Here is a 21526-nt window from a genome sequence, read left to right on the forward strand (position 1 = left end):
GGCAGGGTGTCTTGTTTGTGCCATTCCAGATTAGCTCACTCACCAGCACTGAGAAGTTCTTCTATCTTCACCTCCCATCTTGCCATAGAAATCCTGGAATTGTAGATGATAGCCAGGTAATCCAACCTTTTTTGGGCTCTAGGGATTTAATTAAGGTTACCAGGCTTCTATGACGGGAACTTCTACAACCACTGAAGCATCTTGCCAGCTCTTTCTGTTTTTTTTTTTTTTTATTAAAGTTGAAGACACATGTATAATCTAAATATAATGAGAAGAATATGACCTTGTATTCCTAATCCTCTTGCCGCCTCCTTCCAAGTTCTGGGATTAGAGATGTGTGCCATCACAACCATAGTTCTAACATTGACATGTGATAGAATTTTTTCAAGTAAGTGGAACAATAGGACTAAAAGCTGATAGCTTTTCTGGGGGCTGAGGATGTAGATCAGTGAGTCCTAGAGTCTTTGCCTGGTATATGTGGAGGTCTAAGTTTGATTCCTAAAAATGTAGAAAATATAAATGGAAAGTAACAGTTTTTACTGTTTTAACAGTTTAACAGTTTTAACAAGCACCAACTCTGTCCATCTGACTCTAATTCCTGGGTCCTGCATGGTAGGAGAGAATCAGCTCTTCCCAAGCTGTCTTCAGAGCTCTGTGTGTAGGCTATGGCATGAGTGTATCCACAATAAATAAATACATAAATAAATTACTAAATTAATTACTAATTTTACTTTTTTGTGTGTTTGGTTTTTTTTGTTTTTGTTTTTGTTTTTCAAGACACTGTTTCTCTGTGTTGTCCTGGCTGTCCTGGAACTCACTCTGCAGACCAGGCTGGCCTTGAACTCAGAAATCCACCTGCCTCTGCCTCCCAAGCGCTGGGATTAAAAGCCTGCGCTACCACCGCCCGGCAACAGCTTACCTTTATTTTTAAAAATCATGTGTTTGTGGGTATGTATACATGAGTACAGGTGCTCATAGGGGCCAGAGAAGTTGGATCTCCCTGGAGCTGGAATTATAGGAAGTTATGAGCTACCTGATGTAGGTGCTAGGAATTGAACTCAGATTTTTTGGAAGAGAAGTATATGCCCTTAACTGCAGCTAGCTCTCTAGCCTCAAATAAATATATTTAAAGCTACTATCTGCTGATTTTTTGCAAAGTGGAAATACAGAAAAATAAAGCTACTGAGATTGGTAGGTGGGAAAAAGTATATAACAGCTGTGATCAGGAAGGGTAGTCTAAGTCTTTCTTTCTATAGTTTTGGCTTTAAAAATCATATGTAGGACTGGAGAGGTGGCTCAGCGATTAGGAGTACTGATTGCTCTTTCAGAGATCCTGAGTTCAACTCCCAACAACCACATGGTAGTTCACAACCATCTGTAATAGGATCTGATGCCCTCTTCTGGTGTGTCTGAAGAGAGCAACAGCGTACTCACATAAAACTGTGTACCACCACTGCCTGGCAGTAATACATTTTTTTTTTGGTTTTTCGAGTCAGAGTTTCTCTGTATAGCCCTGGCTGTCCTGGAACTCACTCTGTAGACCAGGCTGGCCTTGAACTCAGAAATCCGCCTGCCTCTGCCTCCCAAGTACTGGGATTAAAGGCATGCGCCACCACGCCTGGCACAAGTAATACATTTTTTGAGATAGAGTCTCACTATGTAGTTTTGGCTAGACTTGAACTTGCTATGTAGATCCTACTGGCCTTGAACTCACAGAGATCTGTCTGCCTACCAGGTGCTGGGATTAAAGGCATGTGCTATCAGGTCTGGCTATAAAAATTTTCTTTTTAAAGGAAAAAAATCAATATGAAAGAAGGTAAACTAGAGATAGCATTGCATCTTGGTTTCAGAAAAACCTTCCCACCCAGGAGGAATCAAAACTTATTAAATTACTTAATTCCAGGAAACTTCCAGCTATAGAAAGGCTAGGGAGCCAAGATATAGGGAAGATGAATAAGTTGTCCAGACATTACTGCCTCTGCAGGACATGAGAATCTTCCAGTCATTCACCGGCTTACTCAAGACTGAATGTTCTAAGAAGGTTCATTTGCCTGTGTTTAGGGAACAGTTTGTACTGGAGAAGGTGTAGGAATCTGACTGACTCTCTAGTAAGCAATATTATGAATAGCTTTCACTAAGGAATGCATTCTCACCACAACTCATATTAAAATGAATGAAGAAAGGGATGAGCTCTTGCCCTAGCAAGACTTTCAGTCAGTAGCTTTCATTATCATTTTGAATGCTTTTTTTTATAGACGTTAGAATTCTAGTTGACCCTCACAAAGCTGTGAGCTGAGAGTAGTTATGTCTCTGATGTGTTTAAATTTTGCTAGATGATTCATAGTAGGTCTAACCTATAAATCTAATGGATCCTACTGGACTGCTCATTTGATTGACTTTTCTTACAGGTTACTTAAGGACAGGCTCAATCTCTCTGGCCCAAACTCAGGACCGGTTGATCTCTCTGAAGCGTATCAACTCCAGGCTGAAGTACGTACATACTCTTAGACTAGACTACACACCTTTCCTGACTTTGCATACTTGACCTCTGCCAGAGAGCCCATAAATGTCACTGTTCCCTTGTGTTCTATGGCAGTGTTGTAGGTATCCCTTCTGAGATCATCTCCCCGAAGAAAGTGGCTGAACTTCACCCTCTGCTCAATGTGCATGATCTGGTTGGGGCCATGCATGTCCCTGAGGATGCAGTAGTGTCCTCTGCTGATGTGGCTCTTGCCCTGGCAAGTGCTGCCTCCCAGAATGGTGAGCAGCTTTTTGTTTATATATTCAACATTATCATTATTATTATTATTATTATTATTATTATTATTATTATTATATCATCATTATCATTTTGCATGGGTTTGGAAAGAAGGGGTTTTCTAAGAGAGTGTATCACAGTAGTTACTAAGACAAGCTTAGGTATGGGGAAAGAAAGGTATGAGATATTCTCCAGTTTTGACCACTGCACTTGTGTTGAGGTCTAGGATTCACTTCAAAGATCACACGAACACCGATCTCAGACAGGGATAGTTTATTGAGCACACACCCCAGGACTGATCAATCAGGGCCAAGGTCCAGATTTTGGAACTGAACCGTGATACTGAATTAAGATTCTACAAGGCTTTTAAGCCTAAAACCTACAAATACTGTGCCAGATTATTCCACCAATCCTTATTCCATTTCCTTAGGAACATGCCTTTGTTGTAAGGAATACTTATCCTGCTCCCAGTGGTTGGGGTATTCAACTGTGGCAGGGGACTTGCCTTGTCTAACATATATGCTCTAACTTGTCTACCAGGATGGAACTTGTCTAACATTCATGTCTTAACTTGCCAACCAGAGTGTCAGTTGCCCACGTACTTGTCTTATTTACCAAGTTAGGATGTTAGTTCCCAGGGAGGACTTGCAAACTTAAACTTTATTTGACCCCTACTCAAAGTGGAAGTCTTATTTTAAATAGTTTCTTAAATTGGTGTAGGAGTCTCTCTTGTGTTGGGGGTCCATCCCAGGGGTAGCTTATAAAAGCAAATACTGTAAAAGCTTATACATAGGTACTATATGTACATAGGTACAGGAAGTGTCACTGGGTGGTTGGTTTGGGTCCAAGCTTATTGTGGGTAACTATACAGAGCAGTTCTACTAACTTCTGTCTTGATTGGTTTCCAAGGGCACAGAACATAACAGAATATGTAAACAATTTGGGCAGGAGAAAGTTTCCTAGTAACAGCAGAAACATGAAAAAGTTTCCTTTTAATGGCAAGCTAACCAGGTAACAGTTACCTAGGCCTTAATATTTTACCTAGATCTTAGTATACTGTAGTTTAAAATAGTATCTATTTGTTTTTTTTCTTTTTGTTTTGTTTTTTGTTTTTTGAGACAAGGTTTCTCTGTATAACCCTGGCTGTCCTGGAACTCGCTCTGTAGACCAGGCTGGCCTCGAACTCAGAAATCCACCTGTCTGTGCCTCCCAAGTGCTGGGACTAAAGGCATGCACCACCACTACCTGGCTGTATCCATTTATTCTAAGGAACTACTTGTGCTGATGAATACATGTCAGACTTATGAGAGTCCCTGCTCTTGGACTTGAGAAGTGCCAAGGCTAGAGAATGATTTTGGAGTTTAATCTAAAGTTAAATATGATCCAGAGTAAATCAGAGAAAGACTTAATGTCTAGAGTGTTACATATACTTTATGATTCATTATAGTGCTGAGCAGTGCTTTGGGCATTCCATGCTGATGGTCTATTGCTGAGCTGTATTGTCTTTTACTTATTTTTTTAAGTAGGGTTTCACTATGTAACTCAGACTGGCCTGAAACTTGCCATGTGGCCAAACCTTAGACACCAAAGTGCTTAAATTACCATTGTATGTTAATACTATGCTGAGGTTCTGTTTTTTTTTTTTTTTTTTGAGGTTCTGTTTTTAAATTAAAGTATTGACCCAGCTTCTTCAGTATCTTTTTGAAGTAGAGTCTGCTTCAGAGAACTTAGCTTTTTTAAAAAATTAATTAATTATTTAATGTATATGAGTGTTGTATCTGCATGTACACTTACATACCAGAAGAGTGTTATCAGATCGCAGTACAGGTGGTTGTGAGCCACCATGTGGTTGCTGGGAATTGAACTCAGGACCTCTGGAAGAACAGTCAGTGCTCTTAATGGCTGAGCCATCTCTTCAGTCCCTCAGAGACCTTAATTTTGTAACATAAAATAATTTTCCTTATTTTTTTTTTTTCTTTTTGGTTTTCCAAAACAGTTTCTCTGTGTAGCCCTGGCTGTCCTGGAACTTGCTCTGTAGACCAAGCTGGCTTAGAACACACAGAGATCCGCCTGCCTCTGCCTCCCAAGTGCTGAGATCAAAGGCGTGCGCCACCACTGCCTGGCTAATAATTTGCCGCCTTTTTCTTTTTTGGAATAGGTGTTCAGATTTATGACCGGACAAGTATTCTTCATGTACTGATCAAAAAAGGTCAAGTTACTGGTGTGGAGACAGACAAAGGACAGATTGAATGCCAGTATTTTGTCAACTGTGCTGGTCAGGTAGGTTGGCAATAGTACTACTGGGTTTATACTATTTAAATTTAGACTTTTTACTGTAGAGATATAAGATTATCATTTTACTGAGACACCAGATACTATACTGCTTATTTGGACTGGGTAATCCGGAATTATATTCTAAACCAAAAACCTTTAGTCCTCAGATACAAGCAGCTAGCAGTAGACTTTTCCACACTGGGTAAAGTAGTATACTGTCTTAGTCAGAAGGCTACTGACTGTTTCTTTTCCTCTTGTCACCCACAAACTGTCCTTTGTAGTGGGCATATGAGCTGGGTCTGTCCAACGAGGAGCCGGTTAGTATCCCGCTACATGCCTGTGAACACTTCTACCTTCTGACTCGTCCCTGGGACACCCCTCTGCAGAGCAACACACCAAGTGAGGACTTGTATTTTTTTCTTCCTTTCATTATTCTTATTTTTAAAACTAATTTTAGCTCCTTTCTAACTAGTATCCTATCCTTTGAAAGGAAAACTTCATTAAGGATACATTATGTCTAGAGGACTTTTCCTTTTTCTGGACCATGTTAACTTTACTTTGATTACTTTTTAGGAAAAGATAGCCAAAATGAAGATGCCATTAAGGCCGGGAGGTGGTGGTGCACGCCTTTAATCCCAGCACTTGGGAGGTAGAGGCAGGCGGATTTCTGAATTCGAGGCCAGCCTGGTCTACAGAGTGAGTTCCAGGATAGCCAGGACTACATAGGGAAACCCTGTCTCGAAAAAACAAAACAAACAAAAAAAGATGCCATTAAGAACGTTTTTGCTTTTTTCTTTTTTGTTTTTTAAGACAAGGTTTCTTTGTAATAGTACTGGCTGTCTTGGACTCGCTTTGTAGACCAGAATGGCCTCAACTCACAGAGATCTACCTGCCTCTGCCCCCTTGAGTATTGGAAATTTTTTTTGTTTTGTTTTGTTTTTTTGAGACAGGGTTTCTCTGTGTAGCCCTGGCTGTCCTGGAACTCACTCTGTTGACCAGGCTGGCCTGGAACTCAGAAATCCACCTGTCTCTGCCTCCCAAGTGCTGGGATTTAAGGCCATGTACCACTACCACCCTGCTTTGTTTGTTTGATTTTTTTTTTTTAAGCTGATTTTAATCCCTGATATAGTTCACTGAGAATTTGGAATATAACTTGTATGCTTTCAACGTGAATGGTATCAGTTGTAGAAATGTATAGATAGTCCATATACTTAGTGGTTTAATGGTTGCCAACCATGGAAGGAAGAGAAGGTGGGGTTAGTTTACTCCTTCCCTCCTTCCCTCCCTCCTTTCCTCTTAGCTTCCTTTCTTTCTCTCTCTGTCTCTGTCTGTCTCTGTGTGTGTGTGTGTGTGTGTGTGTGTGTGTGTGTGTGTGTGTGTGTCTGTCTGTCTGTCTGTCTCTTTCTTTCTCTCTCTCTCTTTCTCTCTCTTTCTCTCTCTTTCTCTGGTGTTTCAAGGCAGACAGTAGCCCTGGCTGTCCTGGAACTCACTCTTAAACCAGGTTGGCCTTGAACTCAGAGGTTCACCTGCCTCTACATCCTGAGTGTTGTGTTAGGATTAAAGGCGTGTACCTGGCTCTTATTGTATTTTTTTGAGACAGTCTCATTGTGTAGTCTTGGCTGGCCTAGAAGTCACTTTTGTGGGCATGGAGGCAGAGGCAGAGGTTAGAAGGCTTTTGATAATCATTTCTGGGAATGAACTCTGAACCTCCCCTTCCTGTTAGACTTTGGCTAGGCACAGTGGTGGTAATATAGTTTGATTGTGAGCTGTTGGCAAAGCTTTTAGATTCCTGGTAATGTTTGGGATAATCAGAAATCATCTTTTCTGTTTTTTGAGTGTGAAGATCTTTCCCCATGACTTCCAATGGTGTTTTTGTTTTTGTTTTTTGAGGCAGGGTTTCTCTATGTAGCCCTAGCTGTCCTGGAACTCGCTCTGTAGACTGGGCTGGCCTCGAACTTGCAGAGACCCACCTGCCTCCTCTTCCAAAGTGCTGGGATTATTGGCATGCACCACCACTGCCTGGTCTTCAATGGTATGTTAAGACTAATGGATGCCTGTATTTATTGGATGCTGTACTGTTGGTAAGGTCATTCTCTCCATTAGGAATCTGGCTGGTCTCTAACCCCTTGTTTTTCTCCTTTGTCCTACTTCCTTCTTGTTTGTCGTCTTCAGCTATTGTGGATGCTGATGGTAGAATTTACATTAGGAACTGGCAGGGTGGCATCTTGTCTGGAGGCTTTGAGAAGAACCCAAAACCTATTTTCACTGAAGGCAAGAACCAGTTGGAAATTCAGAACCTTCGTGAAGATTGGGATCACTTTGGTATGTGAAGTAAATTATAACAACAATGCCTTCTACTTATCTAAGATTTACATTTTTCAAGGTTATTTTTATGCATAGTTTTTTTTTTAATGTATCTTTAAGACAGCTCCAGAAAGTACAATAGTAATCTTGAAGAATAGTTTAGAGTTTGCTTGAACTAAGGATATGGTTAGATGCATGGAGGCAGAGTTCTACAGGCTTGCTTAATGAACTTGACTTACTTATTTATTTGAATCACTGCTGAGACTTTAGACTAGAAGGAGGACTTTCTTTTAGTAAGACTTAATGAAATTGAAGAGGTTTCTACAAAGCTGGGCATAGTGGTGTGTTCCTGCTTGTAATCCCAGCATGTGGGAGGCTGAGGCAGGGGGATTGTCAAAGTAGATTATTTTGCTAATGTGGTCTTTATTAAGACTTTAAATACTTTGTCTTTTTTGAATAATTATTGTAGTTGCATGGTTATAAATTGAAAGATCTCCTAATTTTTCTTCCATCCTTGGTGGGTTTTTAAAAGAACAAACTGCTGCTTATGTGCCCATCAACCAGTTAATTCTGTTTCTGTCTGTTACTGCTGTCCCATGAGACAGTGGACAGAGATAGTATAGAACAAAGTGTGAACCTGTTCTTACATCCATCTCAGTGTAGGAAACAGTCTTTCATTGAAATGTTAGGTGGTCTCTAAGACCTTCCCATATGCCTTGACCCCTTCAAGATTACTGCTTGTCACCTCTGTGTTCCTTTTTGTTGTGTGGCTCCTTGCCTTTGTAAAGTATGATTTTTCTTACTCTGAATGCTGTAATTCCACCAGTTTTTTGTCTTTCTGATAACCAAATGATTCTTAGAAAAGTCTCCTCTAAAGAACTTTTTGGAAGGAGGAGTAAGAAGTATAAATACTTGAAAAAGTTTAATTCCCTAAAGGTGGGACTCTGTTTGGGTTTGTTTTGATTGCTCAGAGCCCCTGTTGAGTTCCCTCCTGCGTAGGATGCCAGGATTGGAGACTCTGGAGATTTTGAAGTTGGTGAATTGCCCTGAGACCTTCACACCAGACATGAAGTGCATCATGGGCGAGTCTCCTGTAGTACAGGGCTACTTTGTCCTGGCAGGGATGAACTCTGCTGGCCTGTCGTTGGGTGGAGGAGCTGGAAAGTAAGTCTTCTTTATGTAGAGTCACCTGTGGACACTTGAGCTTGCTAGGTTCTCCCCTTTTAGATTATTCATTGTTAATATGTTCTGTGACCAGATACTAATGTAAATAACTATATATTGAGTTATTATATTCAAGGCAATTACTTTATTCATATTCCATAAATGTTACTGAATATAATATTTTGGGAACTCAGACATTTAGTTAGCCACAACCTGTGGAAAAAATTTTAATTTTTCAGTTTCAACAAATGTTAATATTTTGATTGTGTAAGGTTAGAAGTAGCCTGGTATGATAAATGAAATAGGCAATCAAGCTAGGCAGTTAAATTTTTAGTTTAAAAATAGGTATTTAGAAAAATCAGCTGGGGTGGTGCCACATGCTTTTAATCCCCTCTGGGGAAGCAGAGGCAGGTAGATCTCTGTAAATTTAAGACCAGCTGAGACTACATAGTGAGACTCTGCTTTGAAAATAAAAAAACAAGCCAGTCACAGAAGGACACAGATACTATACAGTTCCATTCACGGGAGGTACTTCAGGTAGTCATAGAAACAGGAAGAGAAAACGTTAGAGAGGTCTGCTGTCTCAGTTCTGCAGGATGGAATGAGCTCCTAAGTGGACATAAGAGGTTACACAGCAGGGCATGTGTGCTTGATTCCACTGTGCCACAATCTTAGCAGTAGTTGATCAGCTGTATGCATACAGTTCCAGCTCTTGGGAGGTAAAGGGCAGGAGGATCAGGAGTTCAAGGTCATTTTCAGCAGCACAGGACACTTTATTCTCAGGTTTAAAAAAAGTTAATTATCTGGATATGGCGGCACATACCTTTAATCCTAGCACTTAGGGGACTGATGGAGGAGGACTGTGGTGAGTTTGAGGATGGCCTGGACTACCTAGTGATTTCTATTCAGCTTGGGTTAAGAGTGAGAAAGTGGGACTCGACATCATGGCACACGCCTCTATCCCAGCATTCAGAACACAGAGGCAAGTGGATTTCTGTGAGTTTGAGGCTAGCCTGGTCTACAAATTGGGATCCAGGGCAGTCAGGGCTGTTACATAGAGAAACTCTGTCTGGAAAAACAAAAACAATAATCCACCCCTACCCCAAAAAAACTAATTTGAAATTTTTATATATTAAAATACATTTATATATATATATGTATATATATATATATATACATATATATATATATGTTGCTAGTAAATAGTACTTATTTATATGTATTTGATACATTCTGGTATACCTTTCTGTAAGGGGTGAGGGTTGAAAACAGAGTTTCTTCATATAGTCCTGGCTCTCCTGGAATTCACTATGTAGACCAAGCTATCCTCAGACTCAGATCCACCTGCCTCTGCCTCCTGGGTGCTAGGACAAAAGGTGCATATTACCACCGCCTAGCTCCTTTTTTCATTTTTAATGATTTATTTATTTTTACTTTATGTGCATTGGTGGTTTTGCCTGTATGTTTGTTTGTGTGAGGGTGTCAAATCACTTGGCACTGGATTACAGACAGTTGTAAGTTGCCATGTGGTTGCAGGGAATTGGAATTCGGGTCCTGTGGAAGAGCAACCAGTGCTCTTAACCGCTGAGTCATCTCTCCAGCCCCTCTGTTTTTCTCTTTTAAAAAAAAAGTTGGGTTTTTTTGGTGGTGTGTTTGTTTGTTTGTTTTTTACTGTGTGTATATGAATATGTGCACATGAGTGCAGGTGCCTGTGGTGCCAGGTGTTGAATCCTTTTGCTGGAGCTGAAGTTACAGGATGGGTCTGGCAGCTGAAATTCCAGTGCTATACAGGAGCAGTATGCGCTCTTAATTTGCTGAGCCATTTCTTCAGCCCTCCTAACTCACAGTGTTTTTGATATTTGTAGGGTAAATGAGTTGGGTTTTGTTTTGTTTTTTTCTAATTGTCCCAAAACAGCAATTTTAAAAATCCAGAAAATCCAAATGGTCTGCATTTGCTCTGTCCAAAGCCATGCTCTTCAAGGATCAAATGTATTTTATTGTAGTTAAAGTATTTTTCCAGGGCATCTGGGGAGCCTGTGAGATGGCTGAGTGGGAAAGGAATGTTTGCACAAACCTGGCAACCTAAGTTCAATTTCAGGAATCTCTGTAAAGGTAGAGGGAGAGAAATGACTCCACAGTTGTCCTGACTTTCAGAAGTGCCAGCTCCCATCCTATAAATGCACAGTCATAAAAAGAAAAGGTTACATTCATGAAGTCAGTGATTAGACGTCTGTGAAAACCTAAGAGGAGCAGAGACATGGTGAGCTACCAAAGAGCTGTCTCCACATGACTGTCCTGTAAAAGAGGAGCACGGTACTTCATACATAGGGCTTATATCTTAAAACACTTTCTTGGGGATTCTGTTATTAGAGTTAAAATCTACATGGCAGCTTACAACCACCTGTAAGTCCAGCCGCAGCAGACCCAGTGCTCTCTTCTGGCCTCTCTAAGTACTAGCTGCTTTGACACACAAATTCACATGTAGACTAAAGACCCACACACATAAAATTTTTTTAAAAATCCTCAAAAACTGGGTATGGTAGCATACTCTCTTGTAATCCCAGGACTCATGAAGCAAAGGAATGCAGATCTCTCTGAATTTGAGACCAGCCTGGTCTGCATAGTGAGTTCTAGGACAGTCAGGGCCTATGTATAGAGACCCTATTCCAAAAAAAACCAATCTTCATTGTGGTTCTATGAGAATAGTACTTGGATCCATGTTTGTTTATTTTATTTTTTTAATGGTTTATTATATGTAAGTACACTGTAGCTGTTTTCAGACACACCAGAAGAGGGCGTCAGATTTCATTACGGATGGTTGTGAGCAACCATGTGGTTGCTGGGATTTGAACTCAGAACCTTCTGAAGAGCAGTCAAGTGCTCTTAACCACTGAGCAATCTCTCCAGCCCCCATGTTTGTCTATTTTAGAACATGTGAGGAAATTGTCTAGGGTTGCTCAGCTTCTGTGAGAGCAGATTTGTGGTTCCATTGGTTCTTGATTGTATATGATTTGAATTGTTCTCTCTGTCCCATCTGAGGCCCAACAGCTTGCTGTCTCCATTTAAACAGATTCCTAGCTGAATGGATGGTATATGGTTATCCCTCTGAAAATGTCTGGGAATTGGATTTGCAGCGCTTTGGAGCCCTCCAGAGCAGCCGCACCTTTCTGCGCCACCGTGTCATGGAAGTTATGCGTAAGTATGCTTTTATTCTAGTTTTATTGGGCTCAGCAGTCTTTAAGTGGCTTGATTTGTCATTCAGGGCTTTCCCTTACCTCTATAATAACTATTTAGAATTGGGTCTCTCATCTGTGGCCATTTCTGGTTTGAGGATAGGGATTTATGCCCCACCTGACACTTTGGAGCATTTTCAGTATATTAGACCATGCTAGGAATAGGAAAGGAGACTATGACTTGCAAACTAGTATGTTGCAGCTTCCTGTGTGCTGTTAGCAGTGCAGCCTTTTCTGTGGGCCTTGATGCTACCTTAACCTCCCACCTAGGTTTTGAGATCATTGGGTAGTTTTTGTCGTAATTCTGAGATGGAGTCTCATAGAATCCAGTCTGTCTTTAACTTGCTATATTGCCTTAAACTTTTGATCTTCCTGCCTCTATCTGCTAAGTGCTAGGATTATAGGTGTATGTCACCAATCCTGGCTTCTCTCTGTGTCTGTCTGTCTGTCTCTTTCTCTTTCTCTCTCTAGTACTGAGGATTGAGGGCCTCTTGCATGTTAACATTATATCACCAATACCCATTATTTATTTTCTTTCTCTCTTGTCTTTCTAAAAATCTGTTCTATATAGTTGTGTGTCTGGTATGTGGTGTGGATACACATATCATAGAGCAGGGCAGATGTGGGCTCAGAGAACAGTTCCATAGAGTTGGCCTCTCCTACCCTTTACACAGGTTTCTAGGGATTGAATTCAGATCCTCTGGAAGACTGGTTAGTGCTGTTATACTAAGCCATCTCTCCAGCTCCAAAAATAAAATCTTGAAAAAGAGAGACAGAGATTAATTTGGATTTTAGCTTTGTTATGTGAATAATGTCACTTTCAGATTTCAGAACCACCAAATGAAGGTGTGCCATAAACCCTTTTTCTTCAAAAGAGGTTACATATTAAAGGTAAAGTCTATAAACCATGAGTATCCCTGCAGTACAAGCAAAGAATTTTTTCTTTTAAACACTTTTTGTAGCTCTGGCTAGCTACAAAACTTGTTATGTAAAGCAGCTGGCCTCTGCTTTTTTTCCCCTAAGGTAGCTTCTCATTATATTCCTAGCAGGCTTGGAACTCACAAAGGTCTCCCTGCCTCTGCTTCTTGGGTGCTGAGATTAATGGTGTGTGCCAACATACCTGTCTTTGAACACATTTTTCTTTTCTTTTCTTTTCTTTTCTTTTTTTTTTTTTTTTTTTTTTTTTTTTTTTTTTTTTTTTTTGAGACAGGGCTTCTTTGTGTAGCCCTGGCTGTCCTGGAACTCACTCTGTAGACCAGGCTGGCCTCGAACTCAGAAATCAGCCTGCCTCTGCCTCCCAAGTGCTGGAATTAAAGGTGCATGCCACCACTTCCCAGCCTTTGCACACACTTAAAAAAAAAGACAAAATTACCTGTGTTCCCTTTAGATACAACCTTCATCAAGCTGGGTGCACACTTTTAATCCCGGCACTTGGAGGAGAGGGGGCAGAAGCAGGAGTTTCTCTATAAGTTTTAGGTCAGCCTGATCTACTGAATGAGTTCAAGGACAGCTTGGGGCTAAATTTTGAGAAACTCTGTCTCAAAATCCGACCCTCCAGACCTCCTCAAAAAGAGATAGATAGCCTTCATCTATGCTTTGGAGTTTTGCAAGGTTTAGACTTAGACTTTCTCCCTTTGTTTCTACCTACTAATTTGTAACTAAAATGTAAACAGGTATAAATTGCTTGCTAGTGTTTGTTAACAAGGTAATGCTAGTATTTACACATTTTTTTCTTCTGAACTAGACATGTTCTATTGGGTGATATCTGACGCTTGAGCTATATTCCCCTGCAAATTATTCTCTTTTTGAGTTGGAATAATTTCAGGTTCTTACAGATATTAGTTACTCAGTTCTTCGCGGTTCAGTCTGTGTCTTTGGACTTTTATAGACTATTATGAACACTAGACTAATTAAATAATTACTTTTAAGACAGTTTCTCTGTGTAGTCCTCCTCACTATTCTGGAACATGTTCCTTAGACCAGGCTGACCTTGAACTCAGAGATCTACCTGCACCTACTGGAATTAAAGGCATATGCAATACTGTTGCTTGGCTTTACATTTTTTTTAAAATTTATTTTAAAATTTTATGTGTATACATATTTTGCTTTTGTGTATGCCTGTGTACCACTTTTATGTCTGATACCTCTGGAAGCCAGAGATGGGAACTTGCTAAGTTGCAGTCCTAGTTACTTTTCTCTTGCTATGACCAAGGCAACTTATAAAGGAATCATGTAACTGGAGCTTGTGCATAGTTTCAGAGAATGAGTCTGTGACCATTATGGTGGGGAGCATAGCAGCAGACAGGCAAGACTGGTACTAGCATAGTAGCTGATTTTTATCTGCAAGTTGGAGGCAGAGAGATAAGCACTGGACCTGGTGTGGGCTTTTGAAACTTCAAAGTTGTCCCCCCTGCCACCCCGCCCCCCACCAGTGACATACCTTCTCTAACAAAGCTATACCTCCTAATCCTTCCCAAAAAAGTTTTACCAGCCGGAAACCTAACTTTCAAAAATATGAGTTTATGGAGGCCATTCTGATTCAAATCACAAGTTGCCCAGACTTGGCTTGTCTGGAACCTGGTTGATAGCCCAGGTACACCTTGAATTTGAAGTCCTTCTACTTCAGCCACCCAGGTATCTGAAATTGTAAGCCTGTGCTTCCAGGTCCAGCTGACAGACTCATTATCTGTTCTAGCTCTGATATACGACCTGAAGGTTCCCCGTTGGGATTTCCAGACTGGAAGGCAGTTACGTACGTCTCCTCTTTATGACCGGCTGGATGCTCAAGGAGCCAGATGGATGGAGAAACATGGATTTGAGAGGCCAAAGTACTTTGTTCCACCCAACAAGGGTAAGAATGTGTCTGAGTGTCTGTCTGTCTGCTTTTTGAGACAGAATCTCACATTTTAGCCTAGAACTTACTTTATATTTCAGGTCGACTTTGAATCCTCATTAACACTCTTATTTCAGCATCTCAAGTGCTGGGATTATAGGGAGAAACCACCATACCTGTGTGTGTGTGTGTGTGTGTGTGTGTGTGTGTGTGTTGTATGCATGAGCGTCTGTGTATATGTGCGCCCTCGTATAGACCAGAGATTTATGTTGAGTGTTTTCTCTGTTGTTCTCCACCTTACCTTTTCAGACAGTTTTTCTCATTGAATCTGGAGTTCACTGCAAGTGCTGGCCAACAAGCCACAGGATCCTCTTGTTTTTGCCCATCACTGCTGGGGTTACAGGGGTTCGCTGTTAGACCTAACTTTATATATCTGTGCTGGGGATCCAAACTTAAGTCTTCATGCTTGCATAGCAAGCACTTCAACTACTGAGACAGCTGCTTCTCCCTATCTTAGAACTGGTATTTAATAAGTGCCTGTGGCTAGAATGTATTCCTGGAAGGAAAAAAAGTCTGTAGACCATAATAAAATATACGGGGGACTTCTCAGTGTCAAAACTCTTTTTTCTTTCCACCTTGTTTTTTTCTGTTTCATAGACCTTCTTGCATTAGAACAGAGCAAAACTTTCTACAAGCCAGACTGGTTTGATATTGTGGAGTCTGAAGTCAAATGCTGTAAGGAAGCTGTGTGTGTCATTGACATGTCCTCTTTCACAAAATTTGAAATAACTGTAAGTATTAAAGTTTGGGGAAATATTTTCTACTCATTGAATGTTTGTTTTTCTTTTCTTTCATGTATTTTTCATGTTTTAAATTTTATATGTATAGTTATTTTGCTTCAGTCAGTATATGCCTGTGCACAATGTGCATGCAGTGCCTAAGAAAGCCAGTTCTCAGTGCTGCATGGTTATGTGGTTAGGTGCTCCTGTGTTTACTGTCCCTGCCTTACCCTTTCCTTGTAGTCCACTGGGGATCAGGCATTAGACAGTTTGCAGTACCTTTTCTGCAATGACCTAGATGTGCCTGTAGGCCACATTGTTCATACTGGCATGCTCAATGAATATGGAGGATATGAAAATGACTGCAGCATCGCACGCCTGACCAAACGCAGGTGAGTTGAGCTGCCACGCCTTTCTCCTTCCACTAAACTGATACTTCATGGGCTTTGAACATAGAGCACTTAATACTTCGCTAGGAGGCCACAGTCCTAGGGACCCAGAAAATATTTCATAAACTCCTGTTTAAATCACTGGTCACCTGTAAACAAAACAGCAAAGGCAAACAAAGAGAAGAAACCCAGGGTGGGTGTGGTGGCTCATACCTATAATGTCAGGAATGTGTAGGTTTAACACAAGTTTGGGGCCAACTTGGGCTACATGAGGAGTTCCAGGCCAGCTTGACCTATAAAGAGAGACTCACTCTGTTTAAAAACAGAAGAACAGAAGAATCTGTACTATGTAAAACTGGGTGTAGCCACCCTAACGGGAAAGGATTCTTTATGAATGTTACTAAATCTGTGTAAATTTGCTATTATTGGTGTAAAATCTAGAATGGTCAGATACCCTCCCTGAAAGTTAAGAGATTGTTTCTAAATTCTCTATTCTTTTTCTGCCTTTTGGTTTTGATTATTTGGAGGTTTTCATTTTCAGTTTCTTCATGATCTCTCCAACTGATCAGCAGGTCCACTGTTGGGCCTGGCTTAACAAATACTTGCCGAAAGACAGCAACTTGCTGCTGGAGGATGTCACCTGGAAATACACAGGTAATCAGTTTTCTCAGGGCAGCCCAGTAAAGAAGCAGATGCAGATTATCTTCTACTTTACACATGAGCATCAGAATTAGTGTTAAAGAGACATGCTAGGGCAGGGATGGAGAGATTCTCAGTGGTTAAGAGCACTGGCTGCTCTTCCAGAGGTTCTGAGTTAAATTCCAGCAACCACATGGTGGCTCACAACCATCTGTAATGGGATCTGATGCTCTCTTCTGGTGTGTCTGATGACAGCTACAGTGTACTCATATACATAAAATAAATAGATAACAATAAAATCAAATCATTTTGGGGGCTGGGGAGAGATGGCTCAGTTAAGAGAGCTGCCTGGTCTTTCAGAGCACTCTCGTAGTTCACTTACTACCATCCACGTGGCAGCTCACATCCAATGTACTCTTCCGGCTTCCATGGGTACTATGTACATGTGGGGTGCGGATTTATGTAAAACATCCATGAGCATGGAAAAAAAAAATCAGCAAATTTTTAACCTTTAGCTATGTGTAATGATGCATGTCTTTAATCACAAAACTAGGAGTCAGAAGTAGGCAGATCTTCATGATTCTGATCTACATGATGAGACCTAGGATAGCCAGAGCTGTTTCACAAAAACAAACTGTATACTCCTTAAAAAAAAGTGTATATTATGTACATATATATATGTTTTTTGTTTTTTTTTTAATAGGGTTTCTCTGTGTAGCCCTGGCTGTCCTGGAACTCACTTTGTAGACCAGGCTGGCCTTGAACTCAAATCTCCTGCCTGTGCCTCCCAAGTGCTGAGATTAAAGGTGTGCACCACCACTGCTAAAAAAATAAATCTTTAAAGGAAAATAAGACACTGTGAACACAGATGATTTTCCATTCAATTAATTTTATTTATTCAGTTCCATCCCTGGGATGGAAGGAGAAAAGTGAATTGCAGTCATCTTATTAACCCATTCATCTCATGAAGGCCTTTATTCTCATTTAGCAGCAATTATGATTAGCTTCTTGCCACTAGGTTGCCAAAGTATAGAATATTACTGAACACTAGTTGTATTCTAGTCTGTCCTAGAGCAGTTCTGTCACAGGCAGCAGAGTCTAGGGTTGAGAGACAGTTCTCCAGATCCTATTTTGAGATAGGGATTACTTCCATCGTGTAGGAAGAGAAAGAGAACTATAGTCCTTGGTATCCCCAGCCCTGAAAGTGACCTCTTGGTTAGGTCGTGGTCTCATGACCCTAAGCTTGCTGCAGAGGAAACTGAAATACATCCTTCCTGTAAACTTGTGAGAAGAACCATATAGCCAGGTTCTTCACACCAGCCAGTCAGCAGCTGCATTCAGCAGCTCTGCAAGCTTGTGGGCAGAGCCCAGGTACTTACCACTGAACCTCAGGTCCGTAAATAAAGGGACAGTTCTAAGTCTCACCCGTTGTAGACCAAGTCCTATGTGGATACGGTGGTTAGTTTAAATGTCAATTGGACAAAAATCTAGAATCACCTGGGAGATAAATGTTCTCGCCTATGGGAAATTACCTTATCAATTGTGGTAGAAAGACCCACCCAGGGGGCTGGAGATGGCTCAGCGGGTGGGAGCACCGATTGCTCTTCCGAAGGTATTTTACATGGCCACCGAGGAGACCAGCAAAATCTGAAAGCTGCTCTCATCCTCAGAAACCAAGCGTGCTGCCCGGTGGGCCTACAAGCCCATTGCCCTGCGCCAGAGCCAGGCCCTGCCGCTGTGGCCACCCCCACCTGCACCAGTCAATGATGAGCCCATTGTTATTGAGGACTAGGCAGTCACCCACACTGTGTTCTGCCTGGGCCCCTCCATCAGCTCCAGAGTATCCAGTGAGGCCTGCAGAGGCCAAGCGGCCTCCCTCCCACACCAGACTGCTGCCCACCCCACCCTGTTTCCGTAGTGCCCCAACTCCCACCCTGGCATGCAGAGAAACTGCTCCTCTGGTGGACACGCGGGGGAAGAAGTGTGGTCTAACTTATTCCAAGACACTGAGGAGTCTTTTTTAGCTTTGTGTTTACTTCCTGGCTGGAGCATAGATGAGGAATGCCCTGGGCCATGTGCTGCAGGGCTTCTCACCCGGGGTGGGCTCTAAGGTTTTGTTGTGTTCTGTTGAAGGTGCCATTTTTTTTTTCCAGAAGTAAAACTTTTTATTTTCACTGTCCAAAAATCAGTCAATATACTGGGAAAGCCAGCAGAAACCCTCGCCGTAGCCTAATCCTTTAGTAAGGATTAGGATATTTCCTGAAGGTCATGAGTTCTATCCCAGCGACCATGTGGTGGCTCACAACCACCCGTGGTGGGATCTGACACCCTCTTCTGGTGTGTCTGAGGACAGCTACAGTATACTTATAATAATAAATAAATCTTTGAAAAAAAAAAGACTCCCCCACTGAGTGGACCATTCCCTGACATGGGTCCTATACTATTAAGGGACTTACGCTGCAGCAAGCCTTTGCCAGTACCCAATTGTGGATGTCAGGTGGCCAACTGCTGCACACTTCTGAGGCCTTGACTACTCTGCCGTGGTGGACTGACCTTAAATTGTAAACTAGAAAACTATCCTTTACGTTGCTCTTGTCAGTGTATTTATGACAGTAGTAGGTAACAAAACAAGGACAAGTTCAGAAGAGACTGTTCTCTGGAGAGGCTGGCCATCTCTTGTGCTTTACCCAATAGCCCTCAATCTGATTGGCCCTCGAGCTGTGGATGTGCTATCTGAGTTGTCCTATGCCCCTATGACTCCAGACCACTTTCCAACTCTCTTTTGCAAGGTAGGTGCTAGTCATTTATTGTTTGTGATCAGGGTCTCATGTAGTGCATGCAGGTCTCAAACTTGTTAGGAAGCTGAGAATGTTATACTTGTGATCTTCTTGCTCAAGTGCTGTGAATGCAGGTGTATATGGAATTGGTTTATATGGTGCTGAGAATCAAGCCCAGGGCTCCGTGCATGCTAGGCAAGCACTCTACCAACTGAGCCACATTCTTAGCAGTTCTGTTTTTTTAAATGTTAAAGATGTTTCTTTTATAATGATGGCAGGTTCATATTCTTAATATGGTTTTAATACTTAAACAGTGTTTTGACCTTTATTAAGCAAGCAAAATGACCAAGCAAATTTTACTTTTTACTTTCAAGCCTGCTTTATTTAGTAAGGATTAGGATATTTCCTGAAGTATATTTAGTGTCTGAATGCCAGGTATGTATATTTATTGTTTTCTGTAGCACCTGTATATTAAACTTAAGGTAACAGTAAATGCATACTGAGGTTAGATTGTTTTTCTCATTGCATTTGCAGTTTTTGTTTTTATACTCATAGTATTGATAGCTGAACCATAAACAACAAACAACTAGTTGCCTAGCACACACTACAACTGAATAAATGAATGCTTTGCAGGAAGCAGTCACACAGCCACTTTGGACATGTACCATGCATGGAGGAACTTGGAAGTTCAAACCCAAGTTGAGATTTTCAGAGCAAATTGTTTAATGATTTCCTCTGTTCTCCCAAACAGAGAAAACAACTGAAAACTTCCATGTTAGTGAACAGATCCCTATACAGTCTTCTCTGTACCTTAAAAATGATCCAACCCATACACCTGTGACTGGCAAATGCCTTATCTTGTCAGAATTCATGTGGAAGTAGCTTTTTACAGTGCTGTCTCGGACTTAAACACTTCCTTTTATAGAGCACTAGTAGTATCAGTGACTCTTTCAAGGCAACTGAACGGCTGTAACATCAGAAACTGAGTCTCTGGTTCCAGAGTACATGAATTCTATTCTGTGGGTATTGTCCTTTGTGTGTCAGATGCCTGAAGCTGGCTTACAGAATCCCCCAGGGAAAGACACTTGATTGGTCTTCATTTGTTCCTTATGCGACTTGGCTAACTCAAATGTTTTAGCACCGGTTGGTAAAGAGAAAAGTTTTCCTTGGTTATAACCCTTCTAGGATTTAACAGGGGATGGGTACTGACAGGGTTTCCCTCCGGGACTCAGTCTCCTGACTGTCATGAAGGACCAGTGCTGACTGCTTTCTTTGTCTTTGCAGGAGATGAGTGTGGGCTATGCAAATGGGATCCGGGTGATGAGTATGACTCACACGGGAGAGCCAGGATTCATGCTGTATATCCCCATAGAGGTGAGAGGGCTCTGGGCAGGGTTACCAGTTCCCAAGATTCCTGAGTACCAACAGGTTTAGAATGGTGTATCCTATCCAGTCTTGGGCAGGTTGCAGGAAAGAGGTTTCTTTTCTTTTTTTTCTTTTTTCTTCCTTATAATTTGGTGTCACTTTTCTGGTACATTTTCTTTTTTTCTTTCTTAAAGATTTATTTTATTGTTATGTGTAAGTACACTGTAGCTGTCTTCAGACACACCAGAAGAGGGAGTCAGATTTCATTATGGTTGGTTATAAGCCACCATGTGGTTGTTGGGATTTGAACTCAGGACCTTTGGAAGAGCAGTCAGTGCTCTTAACCACTGAGCCATCTCACCAGCCCCAGAGAAGAGATTTTATCATGTTTAATAGTTAATGTTGAAGTTATACATGCATTTTAAAATAAAAACATGAGGGAGGGAGCACAGAAAACTGGGTTCTGTTTCAGTACCCACGTGGCAGCTCACAACCATCTTTATCTGTAGTTCTGAGAGATTGACTGCACCAGGCACATGGTATACACATACATACAGGCAGAGCACTTGCATATATGGAATAGAAGTAAAATGTTTAAACCTTAAAAAATTAAACACTTGACTGGGGATGTAGCTCACTTAGCATACTGTTTTCTAGCATGTCAGTCAGTCCTCAGTTTCATTGCTAGTACTGTATCGACTAGGCATGGTAACACATGCCTATAATCCTAGCACTGAGAAGGTAGAAGCAGGAGTTTCAGTCTAGTTTTCGATACATGAGACTCTAGGAATCTCAAATACCAACACAGTGGGCTAGAGATGGCTCAGTTGTGAAAGTCTAGACTCATAACCAAAAAGTCAAATACCAACATAATTTGAAAATTATAAAGTCAGTTATGAAGATAAAAACTGATCATCACCTGCATAACTAGTTCTCATCAGCTAACAACTACCTAATGTAGTAGTACTATTTTACTAATTTCTTTTTTTTTTTTTTTTTTTTTTTTTTTTT

At 41.1% G+C, this 21526-nt stretch overlaps 1 protein-coding gene across 2 annotated transcripts in view; it reads left to right on the plus strand.

Annotated features, from left to right (window-relative positions):
* The window catches only part of Pdpr (pyruvate dehydrogenase phosphatase regulatory subunit), a 38311-nt gene that overhangs the window by 6881 nt on the left and 9904 nt on the right, over positions 1 to 21526 (plus strand). The window contains exons 3-15 of one of the 2 annotated variants that reach the window (XM_031341450.1): positions 2409 to 2490; positions 2597 to 2760; positions 4917 to 5038; positions 5314 to 5431; positions 7205 to 7354; positions 8308 to 8500; positions 11571 to 11695; positions 14429 to 14584; positions 15224 to 15357; positions 15589 to 15737; positions 16276 to 16388; positions 19068 to 19162; positions 20435 to 20524. In XM_031341450.1, the coding sequence (XP_031197310.1) occupies positions 2409 to 2490; positions 2597 to 2760; positions 4917 to 5038; positions 5314 to 5431; positions 7205 to 7354; positions 8308 to 8500; positions 11571 to 11695; positions 14429 to 14584; positions 15224 to 15357; positions 15589 to 15737; positions 16276 to 16388; positions 19068 to 19162; positions 20435 to 20524 (1691 nt within the window). Of the gene's footprint in view, positions 1 to 2408; positions 2491 to 2596; positions 2761 to 4916; positions 5039 to 5313; positions 5432 to 7204; positions 7355 to 8307; positions 8501 to 11570; positions 11696 to 14428; positions 14585 to 15223; positions 15358 to 15588; positions 15738 to 16275; positions 16389 to 19067; positions 19163 to 20434; positions 20525 to 21526 lie in introns of those variants that run through there. The other variant, XM_031341451.1, reaches the window with a different exon arrangement.

Source organism: Mastomys coucha, unplaced genomic scaffold (genome assembly GCF_008632895.1).
Source record: "Mastomys coucha isolate ucsf_1 unplaced genomic scaffold, UCSF_Mcou_1 pScaffold22, whole genome shotgun sequence".
In the NCBI taxonomy this organism is placed as follows: domain Eukaryota; kingdom Metazoa; phylum Chordata; class Mammalia; order Rodentia; family Muridae; genus Mastomys; species Mastomys coucha.